Source organism: Patagioenas fasciata, chromosome 20 (genome assembly GCF_037038585.1).
Source record: "Patagioenas fasciata isolate bPatFas1 chromosome 20, bPatFas1.hap1, whole genome shotgun sequence".
Lineage (NCBI taxonomy): Eukaryota > Metazoa > Chordata > Aves > Columbiformes > Columbidae > Patagioenas > Patagioenas fasciata.
The window spans coordinates 8,274,499-8,292,963 of record NC_092539.1 but is presented as its reverse complement, the minus strand read 5'-3'; the positions used below and the strand labels follow the sequence as shown (position 1 = coordinate 8,292,963).

The 18,465-nt window shown below is 54.1% G+C and overlaps 1 protein-coding gene across 2 annotated transcripts in view; it reads left to right on the top strand.

Annotated features, from left to right (window-relative positions):
• The window catches only part of RALGDS (ral guanine nucleotide dissociation stimulator), a 55,129-nt gene that overhangs the window by 4,762 nt on the left and 31,902 nt on the right, over positions 1–18,465 (top strand). The window contains exon 1 of one of the 2 annotated variants that reach the window (XM_065853597.2): positions 8,606–9,078. The exons of the other annotated variant lie outside the window; for it this stretch is intronic. Within the exon in view, the coding sequence (XP_065709669.1) occupies positions 8,956–9,078 (123 nt within the window). The 5' untranslated portion in view covers positions 8,606–8,955. Of the gene's footprint in view, positions 1–8,605; positions 9,079–18,465 lie in introns of those variants that run through there. 2 annotated transcript variants of the gene reach the window in all.

Genomic DNA, 18,465 nt, shown 5'->3' with positions numbered 1-18,465 from the left:
GCCCTGATGCTGCCTGTAGCTCAGGAAGGGTGGAGAAGCGCTCTTTTGGTCTGTCCTGCTTCTGTGTAGGATCTGGAGAAGATCAGAGAAGCTTTAGATGTGGTGCCAGAGCTCTGGGCTGTCAAACCACCCCAGATAAGGCTCCGTGCTTCCCTGCAGGGTCTAGAAAAGAAAGGGAGGAAGCACGAGAGAGAAAATGAGTGAGGCGCAGTATAGATGCTGCTGTTGTCTGACCACGCTGTTAGGAGGGATCACTTGTGTGATGGGAGAAGCAATCCTGGCATTAGCAAAGCAGGGGATGTGCAGCTGGGGTGCAGGTTTGCTGGCACGGTCTACGGGCAATGCTGCCCGGGATTCTCCACGTGAACCCGCTCGCAGCCTCCCCAGAGGCACGGACTGGCTGACGTGACCCCGAAGCTACGTCTGGTTTGCATCCCTGCAGGTTTCTCAGCACATCCGCTGTTCCTTTTATCTTTTCTCCTCCATGCGCTCCCAATCTGCTTCCCACTCCCTCGCTATAAACACCCTGCCTGGCGTGAATGCAGGCAGCAAACGCTGCAAAGGCCACGTTCAGCACAAGGAGCCCTCCTGGCTCCACACGGACCACCGGCGCGGGGTGGGGAGGTCAGGGCTGTTTCACAGGGCAGCCCGTGGCCTCTTTGAAATCTGCCCTGCTCTTCTGGCCCCGCTGCCGCCTCCTCCCAGCGGATTTCCCACTGCGTGTTTCCTGCTCGGCACTGTGTCCCGTGGGGCCGTGGGTCTTTGCTTCCCTGGGGAGGAGACACCATTGGCATGAAAAGCAGCGACGGGCAGCTTGGCAGAGGGGGAGAGTCCCAGCAGGCTTCAAATCCTCCAGTTCAGCATTTCCATGGTGACAGGCAGACACTTCTTGGTGTCCTCAGTGGCACCAAAATAATGAGGCTGGTGCAAGGGTTTTGCCTCAGTGTGGTGGGTTAGCAAACCAGAGCCCCTGGCCCTGCAGCCTTGTACAGGGGAATCCAACATGCTCCTTCCCCAGTGCCCGTGGGGGGCAGTTTATTTTGCCCCTAAGGGGATAAGCGCTAAAAGGGAGAAGGGTTTTGTTTGGGAGAGCTGTGCATGGCCGCTCGGTCACTGCACGTGGCACTGATGGGGACGCCTGCAGCATCGTGTCGCCTGACAAAGAGCCCATCCCGTGCCCCTGTATTCATAACCCCTCATGGAAAATATTAGGCCTGGAAATTAGCAATGCTGTGCGAATAACTAATTAAAGGGAAGTGGAGATGACTGATAAATGCTTCTACAGTCTGGGGAAGGTGCACTTCCACTGGTGGGAAGGCATTTCTCTCCCTCCTGCCGCAGTGCAGACCCTCCTCCTCCAGCTAACCACTGAGATATCCAGACCTTGCTGTTTGGGGGGCAACTGGACCCAAAGGGCTTTTAATTGCGTGATCTGCATCTTGCATGGTGGCACATGGCCCTTGGTGGGAGTTCTGGCCACGGAACTCACAGCTGCCCCACTCTCTATCCCTGTATGTGGCTCAGCAGCGTTTCCTTGGAGCTCCCCGGGGTGCGGAGGCTTCTCACCCCTGTATGGGAATGCATTGTGGGGTACCTGGGGCTGGGTGGGAAATGGAGATTTTTACACCCTCTGCAAGCTTGTTTTTTTTTCACACTGGCTGTTGTTGCAAACTAGGGAGGAGGAATGCAATCTTGAAACGTTTTGTAAACAGAATTATTCTGAAATATACCGTTTCTCCTTATGAAGTGGAAATGAAATTCGAATTCTCCCACGAAATGTTTATATATTTTGGTCGAAACAGTGTATCTTTTGTTGGGAAACATCTATAAGTCTGACCAGGGTGGTGACAATTAGGAATAGATTGAAATGCAATTATAGCTGTTAGTGTTTCAGGGACCAAGTCCCACAGGTTCGCACATGTGGGCACCATTTTCCTGTGCAAGGTCTCCCAGCTCCTTTGCGCTCTGGCCAGTGACCTGCAGCTGAGGCACGTGTTTCATGGTAGGACCCAACATCTCTTTGTGGGGGCCACCACCGACACTGCAGGTGTCACAGCCCCCCTTTTGGGGAATTCACCCAGCACCTCCTAGAGCTGGACGCTGCACCAGGTGGCTCTAACTGCTTATACAACTCCCCTTTGTGCTGCTCCCAGTGCTGCTTGAAAGGGTGTTTAGTTAATAGGATTATAAAGCTTTCCTGTCGTTAGGCAACGGAAATCAATGGTGGGCCTCCAGGGCTGCCTTTCATCCGATGTACAGTGCAGTCACTAGATGGCTGTGCTGGGTGTGTGGTGAGAGGCTGGTACGGTGCTGGAGGGAGGGCGAGCTGCCTGCCGTGCTGTGTGCTGCTCTGGTGGGTCCTCCAGCAAATGCTGAGGATGCTCTTGTTCCACTGGTGCCCACCACGTGTTTCTCCTGGTTGGTGCGTTGCCTGGGAGCCCGCAGGCAGGATGCTGATGCAGCTCCATGATATACCAAAGCACTGGCTGGTGTGGGAAATCGAGGAGGTTTCCCTTTCTCCAGCCAAAATTGGTGGCTTGGCCTAAAAGCTGGGAGCGGGCACTGCTCTGCAATGCCTTGGGGGGACTTCGCCCTCCTCTCTGCTGTCAGAAAGCACTTGGAGACAGCAGGTGGGTAGGGTGGCTTGTTAATCTGTGCAATGCAAAGTGAGCTCACAACTCGCCATCCCCAAACCGCAGCAGGGGCTGTGGCACTGGCAGGGGATGGGGCCGGGGGATGCAGCCCCCTGTGCGTTGGGCTGCACGTCTGGGCTGTGTGGGGGCCAGGCCTGGGAAAGCTGAGGTCCGGCTGCAGCCCTCAGGGAGGTCAGGGAAGGGCCCCCGCGCTCTCTGGGCTGTGTCCACCGAAGCTGACAGCCTTGCGGTTTGGTCAGTCCCACCCTGCCCTGTCCTTCCCCTCCTCGCCCTCCTGCGGGGGGGTCCAGGCTTAAAATGTCTCTCGCACCCTGATCTGGGGCCGTGGCTCTTGGGAGAGGTCTGCAAAAGGTATCGGCTCCCCTTGCAGCCCAGGAAACGACACTGAACTCAGGAGGGTGGGGGCAGCTGAATGGGAGCCCTGAAGGAAACTTCCAAGAAAATCAACCTGCTTCAGGAATCTGTCCATGCAACAAGGGTTTTCCAGCCCCCTGGCTAACACAGGCTGGCAGAGAGGGGACCGCACATGGTGGAAACTTCTTTAAATGTGCTAGCCTGCAAAACAAGAGTGGAGAGGGAGGATCAGGAGAGCCTTGGCTTAGGGCGTAGGGCTGGAAAACTCCGAGCCGCTGCAGCTGTGTCTCTTATCTCTCTGAGCCAGTGGTTCCTTGTCTGCCAAGTGAGCAGCAATGGCAGCAGGGGTGGCGGGGACGGGAACCTCCTCCTTTGGGTTTGTTTAAGCTTCAACTAAGCTCTGGAGAATATGCTGAAGGGAACAACCCTGCGCAGTGCTGGAGGCTTGGCCGGGTGGGTGAATTAGTCTGTGTCTGGCCAGTGCTCCAGGTAGTGATGCGATACATCTCGTCTGTGCACCCCGTTTGCATGCAGACATATGCCCGGAGAGGTGCCCTGGCCTTGCTGCCCGTCTGGTCTCTGACCGCAGACGGCTGCTGCTCTGCCCTGGTTGGCACGTGGAATAAACCCTTGCAGAGAAATTATAATTGGTAACGGCGGGGATTGCCGTGGCTTGCTGGTGCCCTCAGCTCTCCATTTCCCCCAGGACCTTTTTCTTATTCAGCAAAGATGTTGTTTGCAGTGGGAAGAGCCTAGCATGGGGACAGCTGAGCCATTTGGTGACTGTCTCTCTTGACCACCTGCAGTGTGGTGGTAGAAGGTGCTGGTGCCACCTGGGGCAGGAGGGACCTGTTCTGTGACATCTGTCCAGGGACACGGGGTCCTGCCTCCACCCTGTGCACAAGCAGCGGTGCAGTGACCAGCATCACGACCAGACCTAGAACAGCTCTGCCCACCCTGGGCTCCCCAGCTGTGCACACCTGGGGACTGCTGCATCAGTGTCCCCAGCCTGGGCTCTGTCCCCACCTCCGGGGTAAAAGACGGTTATGGAAACTCAATAAACTGTTGCCATGACAGCCAGGAGCTCAGCGCCCTCCCAGTGCCGTACCCACCGTGACAGCTCAATATTACCAGCTCCTGTGGGACTGATTTCAACAGGATAAAGCGCTTTCAGAACAGGACGAGGCAGCTGGATTGTGAGTGGCAGAGCCCTTTTATCCCACCGATGCAGGGAAACAGTCTCGGAAGCAGAAAGGAGGCGTGTGGGTACCTGACAGTCCCTTTGCCATGGGGAAGAAGTGATCCTTGCTCTCCTTTGCATCCTCTCGCAGCCCCTTTGCTGCACCTCTGGTCTCCATTGCTGCAGTGACCGTCTCCATGGAGACTGGTCCAGCACAGCAGCATCACAGGGACCATGCAGGGGGACGCCACAGGGAAGTGTCCCCATCCCCTCCCCACGGGACGTGGTGGCTCCCAGGGTGCGCTCTCAGCACCCAGGGGAGCGTGGAAATTGAAATCCCTCAAGTGGCAAATGTGTAGAGGAATCCCAAGAAAGCTAATTGATTTCCCCCCCCTTTAAAGCTTGTTGGCTTTCACTTTGCATTAGTAATTGCTGCTCTGCACCTATTAAAAGGCCGTCTCATGCTTCGTGCGGGCTTGATTGCAAATTAATTTTGCATACATATCTATTCTGGGGAGCACAGGAATTTATTTGGCTCGAGATGCTGAATGCCAGATGGGCTTTCCAGAGGCGCAAGGTGCAGCAGGGGCTGTGGCCACTGTCAGGAGTAACTTTGAGGGATCAAGGACAGCTTTGTCAAATAAATACGTAGGAAAAAGGGTGCAGGTATAAATCAGTGGGGTTTGTTTTCATAACTCACTTGGACAAGACAGATTTCAAATGGGATGTACAGAGGCACCCGCGTGCTCAGATACCCAAGGTGCCTTTGATTGCATGGAGATGTGGGTGTCCTACCTGCCCACAGCCTCTGCAAAGTCCCCTGGGCACCCAGCTTTGTGTCTGCCTCGCTCAGTCTACCTGCAGGCTTTCAGTAAATGTGAGTTTTCTTCAGCGGGATGCTGTCAGCTCGAGGTTTCTGTGTTTTTGAAAGCAGATTTCCTCTTTTCTGTTACTGATAAGTATCAAAGGGGAAGAGCTGTTGGGATTTTCCATTTGCCTTTCATTCGTCATGCTGCTTTGTTTCCTCTTTGCCTTTCTACCAGCCTCGCGTAGTGAAAATAAACCAGTTGGTTTTGTGTCATTTCTCTTCAAATACAGCGTTCTTGTGCAGGATGCAGTGACGTTTGGGTTTGCAGACAATACATGGAGTTGAAATTTCCCTTGAAAAACAAACTCACCATTGTCATTTCTGTGGAATTTCTTTAATTTTGTGGAAGTCTTTGATGCTCGACTGCATCAAGCATTGGAGCCAGCCTTCCTTAGGTGGGCCTTTGTCCTCGTGAGTCACGGGGCACAAGGAACGACCAACATGGTGGGAGAGGTCGGTCACCGGTTCTCAGAGTGTTCTGGTTGTTCACACCATCGCAACTCTGCTCGGTACCAAGATCCTCCTATGCATGAGTTTGTCACTGAAACCTGCATCCACCTATGCAGAGATTCAGTCGTGGTCCATCACAATGTGCCCAAAATGATGTGTTTGCAGGGTAGGAAGGTTCAGACTTTAAGGAATGGATGCACTTCTCAGTACAGGAGTTGGTCTCTCCCTGGGGCAGCAGTCAAGCAGTTGGGAGCAGGATGCATTTGGCATAGGGATTGCATTTTATTTGCCCTGCAGTTGCTCTGTTCCTGCCAAGACTCTTACTGGAAAACAGTGTTTTTTCCAGTAGTGGTTGCTAAGCAGTGAGGTCTCATGATGGGCTTTATCTGCTCAGCTGGATCTGCAGGAAACAATAAAGCTCCAGTGCAAAATGAAATGGGGAATTGGTGGGTGTGCTGGGGCTTCCCTGTCTGCCAGGAGTGGCTGCTGGGGGACGGTGATAGCAGGGGGAGATTTCTCCCCGAGCTGTCGCAGGGCTCCCCCCTCCTTGGGTGTGTGGGGATGCTCTTCTGTCACCCATCAGCGGAACATTTAAGGTGCTCAGCTGCTGTTGCTGGAGGATCTGCCATCGTAGCAGTTTCCACTCGTGGCAGCCAGACTGGAGAAGTAGGATGAGGCTGTCGTTCAAAACGCCGCGTAGGATCGTCCTGTCTGGGCTGGTTTGATGCCGGGGGAATCTTTGCCTTGTACTGCTGAAAATCTCCCGATGGGAATTGTTCAAAGCCACTTTGCTGGTTTCTGTTGGAGGTCTTTGATGTTCCCCGGTGATTTATGCTGGTGGCTGGGGAGATTGGTGGGTGGACAAGCAAGAGCTGGTGAGGAGGAGAAGGTTTCACGTTGTCTCTAGGACTGTGCGAATGCCCACGACATCTGGCTGGTTACCTCTGGCCACAGCCTTCCATGCACAAAGTCTTCATGTCCCGTCAGCCCCATCCACTGCATCCCGTTGCTGTTAGTTTGAGACAGTTCTCTGGAGCAGCTGTTTTTTCATCCAACCTCTGTTGCTATGTCTGGCATCAATCCTCGGACTCTGCACTTGTAGTTTTGCTTTCCTTCGCAGTCTGCCTTTGTGGTTTGTGTCTTTTCCAGAGTATTTATCCCTTTAGCATCTTTACAGCTGCCTGGTGGGAGCTTGCTGGGCTCTGGGGACCAGCAAAGTGGATTGAGCCCCTGCCAGTGTGTGCTCTGCAGTCGCAACATCTGTCATCTGTCCTTTGCTGTTATTGTGAGGTCTGGGGAAGCCCTGCAGACCCAGACACCAGCCGGTGATGGGACTTCTGCACCTCCACATCACCTCGCAGAGACTCCTGTTCTCATGGGAAGGATCAGTTGCTGAGCAGGATGATGAGTGCGTTGCTGGGGCTGGTAGCCCATGGAGGTTCTGGCACTTGAGTGTGAAATCTGTGTCCTTCTCAGGATGTTGGTGCAGTCACTTAGGCCCATTGAAAGGTGCAATCATGGCCAAGCCCAGCTTATTACTGGAAAGTTGTTGTTGGAAAGCTGTGCCCTGCCGACCTGGTGCTGCGGGGAGGTGAGTAACCTGAGCTGGGGCTAAAGTGGGGGTTTGAATCACCTTTCCTGGAACCAGAGCTGTGGGCACTGCCTGTGCTGGAGGCACATCTCCTTACTGCGGATGGCAACGTGAAACGTGGGACTGTCCTCCACGGGAGCACACGTTATACTGAGTCAGCAAGACATCACGTACATAGAAGCACAATAACTGGCCATGCCCGGGTGTTCCCTGGGCTGTGGCACTACCTTTCTGCTATGAAAAGAGCCAGACAGTTGCCAAAATGCGGTCACCCAGAAACTGGGAGGTGGCCCTGGAAATATTGCTTTGTCTGTGCGCTGTAGCCGCAATCTCCCGTCTCTCTTTCCCTGTAAGGCCGTTCCCAGGGCTGCCGCAGCGCTGGTCTCTGCGTCCTGTGCTGCTGCTCGTCTCATCCATACAGTGGTTGAAACTTCTGACTGATTTCCAGTTCAAACTTATTTATGGTGCGTTTATCCCTATCTGGTGTTGTTCCAGGCTTGTCCATTAGTTCCCATTCCTGCTCTGGTTTTCTCACCCTTGTGTTTCTCCCGGGAGCTGGACCCTGCCGTGGTCCCATGCGCTGCCCCAGCGTGTTGGGCAGGTGCCCAACTCCAACTGCGAGCAGCACGAAGGCTCCGTGTGTACGTGAGACCCGTCTAACCCCAGCGTCTTGGACGGCTCTGGCTCCTCTGCGGATGAGTCAGCCCAGCCGAGAGGCCGGGAGGGAGCGGGGCTGGCACTGAGCGGGGCTCACCAAGCCCAGCTTACTTAACACCGCAGGAATGCTGGGCTCAGCAGGGTGCCTTGGTGCTGCTCTGAACCCAGGCGTGCTGTGTGTGAGCAGTGGCTGAGTTTGGGAAAACCAGGACAAGGCTGCACCGTCCCAGAGCTTTGCCCGGTTGGGAGCAAGGGGCAGCCCCAAAGTGGGACAAAAAAATACCCAAAATGAAACAAAAACCCACCATGTTTTGTGCCGTATTCCCTTGAGCAAAACTCCGTTTTGGAGTCGCAGGCTCTCTGGTGGAAAAGGCAGCTGGTGCCAGGCTCACCTGGGCAAAACTTTCCGTGCAGAATTGACCTACAAACAGAGTGATCACCAATATTCACTGCCTCTCAGTGCCATGCTGCATTTTCAGTGCCATAAGGTTCCCAAGTGCTCTCTGAATGTGAATTATTTAAGGCTCGCTGTGGTCCTGGGAGTGCAGGAAGGCATTGAGCTGAAACTGCCTCTGACAATGGAACGCAGGGATGGACGCAGAGAAGGGAAGAAAAGGGGAGGCTCCAGCTCCGATCAGTCTCTGTCTCTCACACCCTCTCGTCCTTCCAGCTCTGCTCGTTTGCCTGCCACAACAGCCAGAGGGAAATGCTGTAGCTACCGCAGGCACAGTTTGATCAGAATCAGAAATCAACAGCAGGCAGGACCTGTTGTGTCTCGGAGACAATGCATGGGGTTTGTGAGTGCCGCATGTCGATGAGGCTGAAAGCCTCGCGCCGGTGCAGAAAGCAGCAGCCGGAGCCAGCGCCGAGGTCGCCCTGAGAGAAGGGAGCGGCTGGGGAAGGCGGCGTGCGGTGGCACGCTCGCAAGGGGCTGCTTCACCGACCTCGGGAGCATCCACGGCTACACACGCGCACGCACACAGGCGCGCTCGCTCACACACGCGCACACACAGCCTCTCGGTGCGGCTCCTCGCAGCTCTTTGATTCGCAAGGAAGGAAGTAAGACCTCTTAGAGCAGCAGAAGCGGCAGCTGTTGACAAGATGCGCTGACAAAATCGAGCAGGGAGAGATCTCCGAGCTGTTTCGCTGCCTGGGCTGGACCCTGCTCCTGGCAGAGGAGCCGCGGAGGAGAGGGAGAAGGATGAGCAGCCCCTCCATCCCTGGGAAGATGGAGGCAAAACCTTTGTTCAACGTGCAGAAGGCTCTGGTGCAGCCCGTGCAGATGTGCATGCTGGATATCCCCCTGAGCGTGCAGGATGATGATGTAAGTAGAAGGCAATTGAAACTCCAGCCCAATTTCGGCTCCAGGGATGGGGTGGGTGTGCGAGGGGCAGAGAGGTGCCGTGACCCCACCCCGGCGCTACCCGGGGGTGGTGAACTTCTGGCAAAGTGAAAGCTGCCAAGGGCTGGCACCGCCTCCAGATGTGACTGTTTCCTCTCCAAAGTGGTGTATTTTTGAGGCAGACTGTGGCACTTGCCAAATCCAGGGCACCAAAATGAAAGGAGGAGTTTGGGAGGGAGAGGAAGCCTTCCTGGATGGTGAAAGACTTGGGTTGTCTCTCGGTGCAAAAGGGAGTGTTTGCCGTGTCGGTGCTGGGGTGGCCGATGGGTGTGAGAACCCGGAAGGCAGCGATGGGCTGCAGAGCTCGGCTCTGCCTCCGCACGCCTCGGTGCTGCCCTGCCTGGTTCTGCCCCGGGCACCGATCCTGCCCTCTCACTCTGCTGCTGTGCTGCGGCTGCAACAACGTGCAGGGTCTGCCCCATGATGCAAAAATTGGTGTTGGTTGCAGCACTGAGGTGGAGGTTTCCCGATGTGCTCAGGTCAGGGGATTCCTGGTGATTCACCTTAACTCTGCCCCTCAGAAATACACCACAACCTGACTGTGCAGGAGGAAACCCTGTGATAAAGCTACTGGAGAAGCCAAAATAGGGGGCAATGCTTTCCATGACTGGTGGGTGGTGAGCGGTTGGTGTCCCACCTGTGCAAGGGTTATGGGTGTGATTCAGGTGCTATTAAAAGGCAAACACTTGCTTTGATTTTGGAGCAGCAAAAGCCCACATTCTTGCTCTGTGTGTGTGTATGTGTGTGTGTGTGTGTATGTGTTCAGTGTTTGTAATGTCACTGCAGGAGCCTTAAATCTGAATTTTCTTGATGGCTAACAATTGATATGTCACGGTGAATGTTATCTTCTCTTCTACATTATATGTGTTAAGGAGGTGAAATGACAGTACAGAAACGAGCTCACCTCCCTTGGAGGAGGGAGGACTTTCCTGCAGGGTGATGTGTTGGATCTCAGCAGGGGTGGGCAGCCCCATCCCCAGCTCAGAAACCTGCAAGTGTCTCTGCAGGGACAGGGGACTTGCAGACAGCCTCCTATATTTAGAAACGCCTCAGGGCTTTGCCGGGATCTACTGTGTTGCTGCACTAATGAGGATACCTGCGACTGCCACTGCAGAGCTGGTGGGGTGTGCCGGGGCTGGGAAATGTGCCCCAAAAGCGCTGGTGCTTCCCGCAGTGTGGGAGGGAGGGAGGGCAGCTGGGCACTAGGAGGTGGCTAGAGCATGGGGTGAAGCGGGTGAACCAGTGCCTGGATCCTTTGTTCTCATTTAGCTTGATTTTTTAAATTTTATTTTAATTCAAGCAGCAGATTTCTCAGGTTTTGTGCTACGCGATAGCCATTCCTGCACAATCTGGTGCTGGGTTTCCCTGCGGCCCGTGGTGCAGCGCAGGGGATCCTCAGGGTTTGCCCGACACGGGTGGAGGCTTCGCTCCCCGTAGAGGGGGAAGCCTGAGCTGGACACCTGGGCTCACCCGGGAGTGGATGCAGGGGATGCTCTGATCTGGGTTGCTTGGAAACGACCTCCGCTTGCTGGTTTTATTCCTGGTTTTATTGCAGAAAAGAAAAATAATTTGTAAGGGGTCATGCACTGCGTTAAAGGGTTTGTTGGTTGGTTGGGCTTTTAGTGAGTCCCACTAACCCCGTGGCGGCTGCTGGGTCACAGCCAGTCCCGGGAGCTGTGTCATGGTGAGGCACCGGTCAGTAATCTGGCACATCCGTGATCTGGCACATCGGGGCGTCCCCAGCACTCAGGTCATGGCTGGGGCGTCACCCACTGTGCAGGGCAGAAAGGGTCAGTGCTTTCCTGTGGAGACTCAAACGAGGTCAGGCTGGGAGCGTGGTCTCCACCATCCCCATTTCTACTTAAACTGAGGCTCTCTGTGTTGCACCGTGTGCGTTTCCCACCTGTGATCACCTCTCCCAGCTCAGGGCTCTGCTGGTGCTTCTATCCCCTGCCCTGGGCAGAGCAGGATGAGCCCCCAGGGCTGAGCTTTGGCTGGCAGCACCCATGAGCAGGAGGTGGATTGGGGACTGTGCTGCCTCTCTGTGCTCAGGTACCGCTGCTTCGGGGCTCAGGATGCTCACTCCCATTTCCTCTCCTGGGAAGTGGGGGCGTAGCAGCTCCTGCACCCCTACGGAGCTGGTACCTCCCTCTGCTGCAAAGCACAGGCCGGTGGGGAAATGTCAGCGGGGAAGTCCCAAGCGGCATTTCTGTCTGGGGAACGATGGGGAAACTCCTTTCGCAGCTGAGAGATTCCGCCCAGCCAGGCAGGGTTTGGTGTCTGACGCCCACCCATGTGCTGGTACTTGCTCATCTCCCAAGTCTGCGTGGGCATGGTGGAGGGAGCCGCGTTGGCATTCCCACCTCTATTTCAGGACTTTGAGGCTCATGAATTGCTGTTCTTGGAGATGGCATGAGCAGGCTGGGAAAAGTTCAGGAACCGTGTTACCTGGGGACCTTTAGATGCCGGCACCTAAAGGAAGCTCTAGTGAGAGATGGGGTTCCAAAAATTGATTCAACCAGGGAATGTGCTAATGAGCGGTTGGCCCTGGCCCAGTGCTGCCTTCCTGACCTCTTGCAAGTTCAAGTCAAACAAATCAGCTTCATGGGAAGGGAGTCAGGGGTTTCCTAGCACCGTGGGGCTCGGCTGCACCGCCCTGAGCCCCGCTGCCCTTTGCAGAGGTGCTCTGGGATGGTGGGTGTTCCTCTGCAGCTGGGCTGGCACTTGGCAACCTGCTCAACCCCTCTCTGGCCTTTGCAAAAGGAGCATCACATCTCATCGGGCGGGAGGTGCTGGGGAAAGCCAAAAGCCACAGGAGAGGAGCTGTGCCCTGCTGTGCTCCTGGCTCCCGCTGGCAGCTGATCTGATGTGGCCACGGGAGCATCTGGTCACTGTTGCATGTCCTCCTGCTGAGACCTGGCACACGCAGGTTGCTGTCAGGTCTGTACCCTTCCCTGAGGACAAATCCTGCCACCTCGCATGCCTGGAGCTTCCAAACGTGCAAGGCATGGTGTGGAAATAACCTCAGCAGAGCTCTTCTGCAGGATCCTGTCCGTCAGTCTCCATCACCAGTTGGAACATCGCTGTGGGAAGGCCTGGCTTTAAAAATGAGCTTTCTTCGTGCTGCAGATCCATTCACTGAACACATAGCTGACCCCTCTCAGACTGGGTTCCCAGGGGAGAAGCGGTTTGGCCTCAAAAAGGAGAAAAGGAGCCAGGTGGAGCCCAGATCGGGACACCCCACAAAGCCATGAGCCCCCAGGTCAAACCTCTTCTCTCAGGACAGCAACTCTCTTGGGTCCATGTCTCATACTTGGGTTTTCCAGGGAAACTGCTCCGTCACAGCATGGAGCGGGGCTCCTTTTGGGAGCGCTTCAGCAGCAGGCAGCAGAGCACTGGAGGTGATGGAGAGCCGTGGGCTGCTCGTGCTGTCGTTCAGCTGGAAGGGGAACACCCCCAGGCTATCCCCAATGCGTGGTGCGTGTTGGGCAGAGGAGGCTCGTCTGTCTCTCTTTCTGGCTTTGGATGAGGACGTCAGTCCCTCACTTTCATAATTCAACCACAGCAGTTGCAAAATTTCCCAGGGTTCCTCTCTTGCTTCTATGGGTTGGGATCTCCAAAGCTTTGCTAATAAAAGAGCAACAGTTTCTCTATCTGGGAGATGGGGAAATCAATGAACGGACTGTTGCAGGTAATATAACGGCTTTTTGTGACATCTCGGACAGTTCCCTGATACGATGGAGCTTTATGGCACATTGCTTTGTCAGCTTAATTGGCAATATCCGCTGCCTGTGAGCGAGAGCCCGCAGGGCTGGGTGAGCTGATGTCCTGGCATGGTGGGGAGCTCCTGCTCACCTTGCACAGTCCTGGCGCATCCCCCAGCCCGCTCCTGGTTGTGCATGCAAGGTTAATAACACACAGCTGCCCCAGCCCTGTGTCATGGTGAAAATCGCTGGGAAACACCCGCTTGTCACAATGGCCGGTAAATGGCAAGTCAGAGGGGTGTAGCACAGCCTTTGGTCACAGCTGTGGTTGGGTTGGACACTTAATGCAGCTCCACAGAGCGAGAAGAAAAGTGACCAGGTGAAATTCTCAGTGTCCTGCTCAGGCACTTGCACCCTCCAGAGCCTGTCCTGGCAGGCTCCCCCCTTCGCCTCCTCTCTGTCTCCTCTGTGACATCCTAACAAGTGCGCTAGGTTTGACTTCAAAGTGGTTAGTGAGTATTTTCCACTCCAGTGGGCTAATTAGTTAAATTACATTTCACATGCTAATTTATTCCTCTAATATTATTTTTTTTCCCAGCGTGCTGGAATACAGGAGAAGATAAAAGCTTAGTTTGACCTTAGAGCCAGGCTCAGAGGAGCTGGAGATGGGAACAAACGATTAGTTCCCAGGTTTGCCGTAGCACAGACTTATTACCTGCCGCATTTGAGAACTTGTTCAGTTGAGCTTGAAGTGTTTTAGCTGACTGCAACCTGGGTGACTTGGGTGCAACATTGTCCTCTGGCACACAGAAGAAAAACTTTCAGATCAGCAGTAATGAGCTACTAATTTGCAGCTTTGTTGTTCCTGTCTGCAGCACGGGTATTCCCTTGGAGTGCGGTGTAAATGGCAACTAATTAATCTGGGTGTTGGATCTGTGGCTCAGCTCCCTCCTGGGGGCTGCTCCTGGGGCACAGATGCAGCGGCTGCCTTTGGGTGATGGGGTGGGTTGGATGGCGTGAAATCTCTTGTTGTGGTGGCAATGCAAGGGCCGAGCCACTCGGCATCACCCAGCAGCATCGCCCCGCTCCCTCGGTGCGGCTCTGCCAGGGCTGGGAAGGATTTAACTGGGAGCCAAGCAGGGCTGGGGAGTTGTTGGTTGTGTTGGTCGCAGGTTGAAGCCACGCACCAAGCACTGTGGTGAAGCGATAGCTGCAAACTGCCATGAATCAAACCCTGTCATGTTTATATCAGACTGTTTCTTTTCCACTCACTACATATGATAGATGTTATCGAGAGGGAGGAGCTGAAAACGAGCGCTGGGACTGTTTCCTGACCACAGTTACAGTCAAAAACAACAAATCCCTCCATCTCTGCTCTTGGCCAAACTCTCCTTTTCCCTTGGGTGAATCATCACTTTGGAGAAAACTAGAAACTATGGAACTGGGTGCTCACTGGTGCTCCCTCGCTGCCCGGCCGACTCTCACTGCTGCCTCGATGGGGTTATCAGTGCCATTAAAGCAATGCTAATTCTCCGTGTATTACAAGCACGGAAGGAGCTGAAATTTCCAGTAATTGGTCAATCGATCTGCTTTCTGTGTATTTTTATAAGTGGCCTGGCTGGATCTGTGCTTGCTAGTGCTAGCTGCAGAACAGAAACTGCAAAGAAAATCTGGTAAAATACTGTGTGCCATGTCCTCTGCTGGTATAAATCAAGGCAAACTCACCAATTTTGGTGGCATTGCAACCTGTCCCTAGCTAGGGACGTAAATTATTGTTCAGGGTGACATCCTAGAGTTTCTCTGTTGCTTTGCTCTTCTTTCCCATGGTTTAGCAGCAGCTTCTCTGTCTGAAATCTGAGAGCAGCATAACAGCTTGTTCCTCTTGCAGCTTTTACTCTGTAGACATGAGGCACAAGCTCTGCCTCTCGCACTTTCCCTTTCTCAAGTGAAATGGGATCTCTTAGCTGTGCTTTTGGCTTTCTCACTCTCTGCTCTCATTTTCCATCCTGGTGATACCACAGGGACCCTCGAACTCAGCAGAACGTTTTTCATGGCTCCGGGTGCTGCCGAGGCAGATGCAACATCACGTCCCAGTGCTGCTGGTGGCACTTGGCTCCATCCCTGCACCCCGGGACTGGCACCCCGATGAACGGCAGATCGGCAGCGGGATGCGGAGCAGCTGCCTCCTGACGGTTCCATTCAATAAGCGCCCGTCAATACAATTTGCTGTCAGCTGTCACTTTGCATCAGGGCTCAGGGCAGCGCCGGCAGAAGCAGCTGTCTCAGGAGCGTGCCGCGAGGGCTGCCAGCGCTGCTCGGTGCCCGCTTGTGTTCAAATAAGGCAAATCCGGTTTACTGACTGGTTTGGCACGTTACAGGCAATCAAAGGCGGGTTGTGATGCCCATTCGGGGTCTTTGCAAGAGTGCAGGGGCACCTTGGCCCTAATTGTCCTGCCCTCCCTAAGCAGAAATCACAAAGCGGTAGGTTTGGGTCTCTCCTGCATCCCAGCGTGGTCCTGTCCCTCCTCTGTGCAGCTTTCCATGCCGCATCCTGCAGTGGGGCTGGGCTGGGGACAGGGCTGTCATCGGTACAGCCCCTTGATTTGGAGTGTGCCAGCTGTAAACACAGGCGAAACAGAGGTTTTGCTCCATTTGCAGCCAAAAATCTGATGGCAGAGCATGGACGTAGCTCTGGGCATCTCCCATCGAGGGACTCCATGAGAACTGGCCCTATTTATTTACCCCATGTTTCGGCAAAACCAGCAAGCCCAGGGGCTGCGCTGCAGCTGAGGCAGCCGAAAGTGGCAATGCTGGAGCACAGGGCTGCCCTGCGTGCACCTGGCCTGCAATTAAGTGCCTTGAGCTGGCCCCTGCCTGCCTTCAGATGCGGCTGCTGATGCAGACATGGGTGATGCCGCTTCTTGCTGACATAAGCTCTGCTCTTGCGGTCCGTGGTGTTGCTGGAATGTCCTCGTGTCGGCACGCAGTCGCCCTGTCCTGAAGCAGCTTGGTTCCACTGTTCTGACCATCCAGAGCTGTTTTGATGCAAACAGCATCTTTGGTTTCAGTGTGACGTGCTTGTGAGGTGGTAAAACACCGCAGCCCGTGTAGCAAAGGACAGCTGGATGCGGCTCCGTGTTGGCTCTGTCTGATGTGAACCTGGGGTGCTTTAATTACGTGATTTTAGTATTAATACTGCTGAAAGAATTGGCTCCATCTCGCCCCGGGGAGATGGCTCTCACCAGATCCTCCTGCCCGGTGGAGGAGCTGTTTGCTGTCATATGACGATGCTGTAATGTATGGGCCAGGCAGGCTGGTGGTTCAGTTTGGGCAGAACTTGTGATATTTGGTATTTTTAACTCCCAACTCCTTAGTCATGTGTGTGGCATCATGCACACTGTCTGGAGAGGGGAGCACATTGCTGGCACGGCAGCTTGCACCCCTCTGTTGTCCAGAGCTGAGGCTTTTGGACGTTACCTCCACGCAAATGCTGATCGGCAGCAGAGTCTCAGGTGCTTGTCCTCCTCTGTGCCTCTATGGTAAGAAACTTTATCTTAAAGTCTTGATGTTATGAACCCCAAGGGCTGTTTACATCTAATGGCTGATTTGATTATATATATGTGTCTGTATATATATATTTATTTTATTTTATTTTATTTTTAATTATCTGATGTGCAGACTCATGCGGGCACCTCCTCTGCCCTGTGTCCTCGCTCCTTGGCAGCTGGACACCTCTTGTCTTTGCTCCCGATCCAGTTCCTGCTGCCATCTCCCTTTTGAATTTGGGGCTGGGTGCTGTGAGCTCTGGAGGACGGCCAGCAGGATCAGGCCCTGGACCTGGAGATGTTGAGGAGCTGTTTGTGGTGAGCGGTGTGACAGTCTCGGTAGTGTCTGGCTGTGATTTGGTGACAGGGAAGAAAATGCAGAGCAACACCCCCAGTAACGCTGGTGTACTGAGACAAGGGAGTTTGCTCTTCTGCCTGCCAGGAAATAGCACCCAAAACCCCCACCTTAAAAATAACCCCTTTCTGCTCATCCTTTTTTTCTCCATTTAGTCTCCCAGGTGCACTGATCTGAGAGTCTGGGGGTTTTTCTTTCATCATAGACCTTCCCCAACACTTCTACTTCCCATGCTGGAAACCAAGTACAAGTCAGAAGCTGCAACCAAGTGAGGAAGGAGGGGAAATGCGGTTTGTAGTGCCAGACCCTGGGCTGACCGACCAGAGCAGCTGGGAGGCACGTCTGGGGGCTCTGGGGAGATGTGCCGAGGATGGGGGGACACAGGATGGGGACAGCTGTTGCAGCAATGCGGGGACCAGCAGCGTCGTGGGTCAGGGAGCCCCTGACCAGCGGGCAACCCCTGTGTTGGAGCCAGAAAATGGAGACTAATCCCTTCCCCCCGCACTGTGAGCAAGAGGGAATCAAAAGCAGCTGAAAATCCTGGATTTCCCTTTCTATTTGGCAAAGGGATGGAGGAAGAACAGGGGAGAAGATGGTCAAGCTACGGGACGCAGCTCCATCTTTTCCTACTGTCTCTGCACCCACAGCCACTGACCCAGGGGGAACCAGCCCTGGCCATCCATCCCCACTTATTGTGGGGTCAGCACAAGGCAGAGGCAAAGAAGGGGGATAGGGAAGTTTTCCAAGGGTTTGGCTTTTGCAAAAAGGTGACTCAGTGTGTACCCTGGCTGGTGTTGCATCTGCATGCCGCGGGGTTACGCACCCACGTGTAATGGAAACACTGACACTGGTCCTTACCAGCGCATCGCGAATAGCAAAGGGTAATTAACCATCGATACCGATATGATGTTCACTGCTGAGATGACAAAAATTGACCTGCAACAACATTGGCTGCTCAGGAATGGATTCCTCGGCCCGTCCTTTCCGTGCCACAAGAAGATCAGAGAAGTTTGGGGATCAATGCTGCCTCGCTGCTGCAGAAAGTCTTGCAGAAACCTTGGGGAGCAGCTTGTTTGACTCTCTCTCTGATCCCTGACCCTCTTGCAAATGCTCAGGGATGTTTTCTAGCTTTCCCCCCTGCAATTAGGGCGGCAGAAAATTCTTAAAATCTTAATTTCCTCCCCAGATGAGGTTACCGCCATCACAGCGTCTGTCTGCCTGTGTCCTCTCTCCCCAAATGACTTCTGAACCTGCTGGCCTGATTCGTGCAGATTTGGCCAAATGCTCACAGAGAATTAAGTCTGTGCAAATGATGAAATGAGATGGTTGAGAGGAGGAACAGAATCTTGTAAATGCTCCAAAACATCTGTAGCATGAGTTCATGTATTATTAGACACCAGAAAATCCACGTGAGAGATGCCGCTTTGCAAACGCTTTAACCACAAAAACATTTTCGTTCTCAGTTCAGACATTTTTAGGCACCAAAGACAGTCTCGAGACACAAAACCATGGGAAGCAACGTGAGTAGTTTCAGTGCTCACAGGATGACCTTTGTATTTTAATGACAACTGAAATTCTTCAGCACTCAATGTGATCCCTGGAGCCGAGACTTGAAGGAAAAACAGCATAAATCGTGGGACTGAAGGTAAAAAGTGGGGAGGGTCAGCAGCACCGTGGCTGGACTGAGCTCCCCAGCGGGACTCGG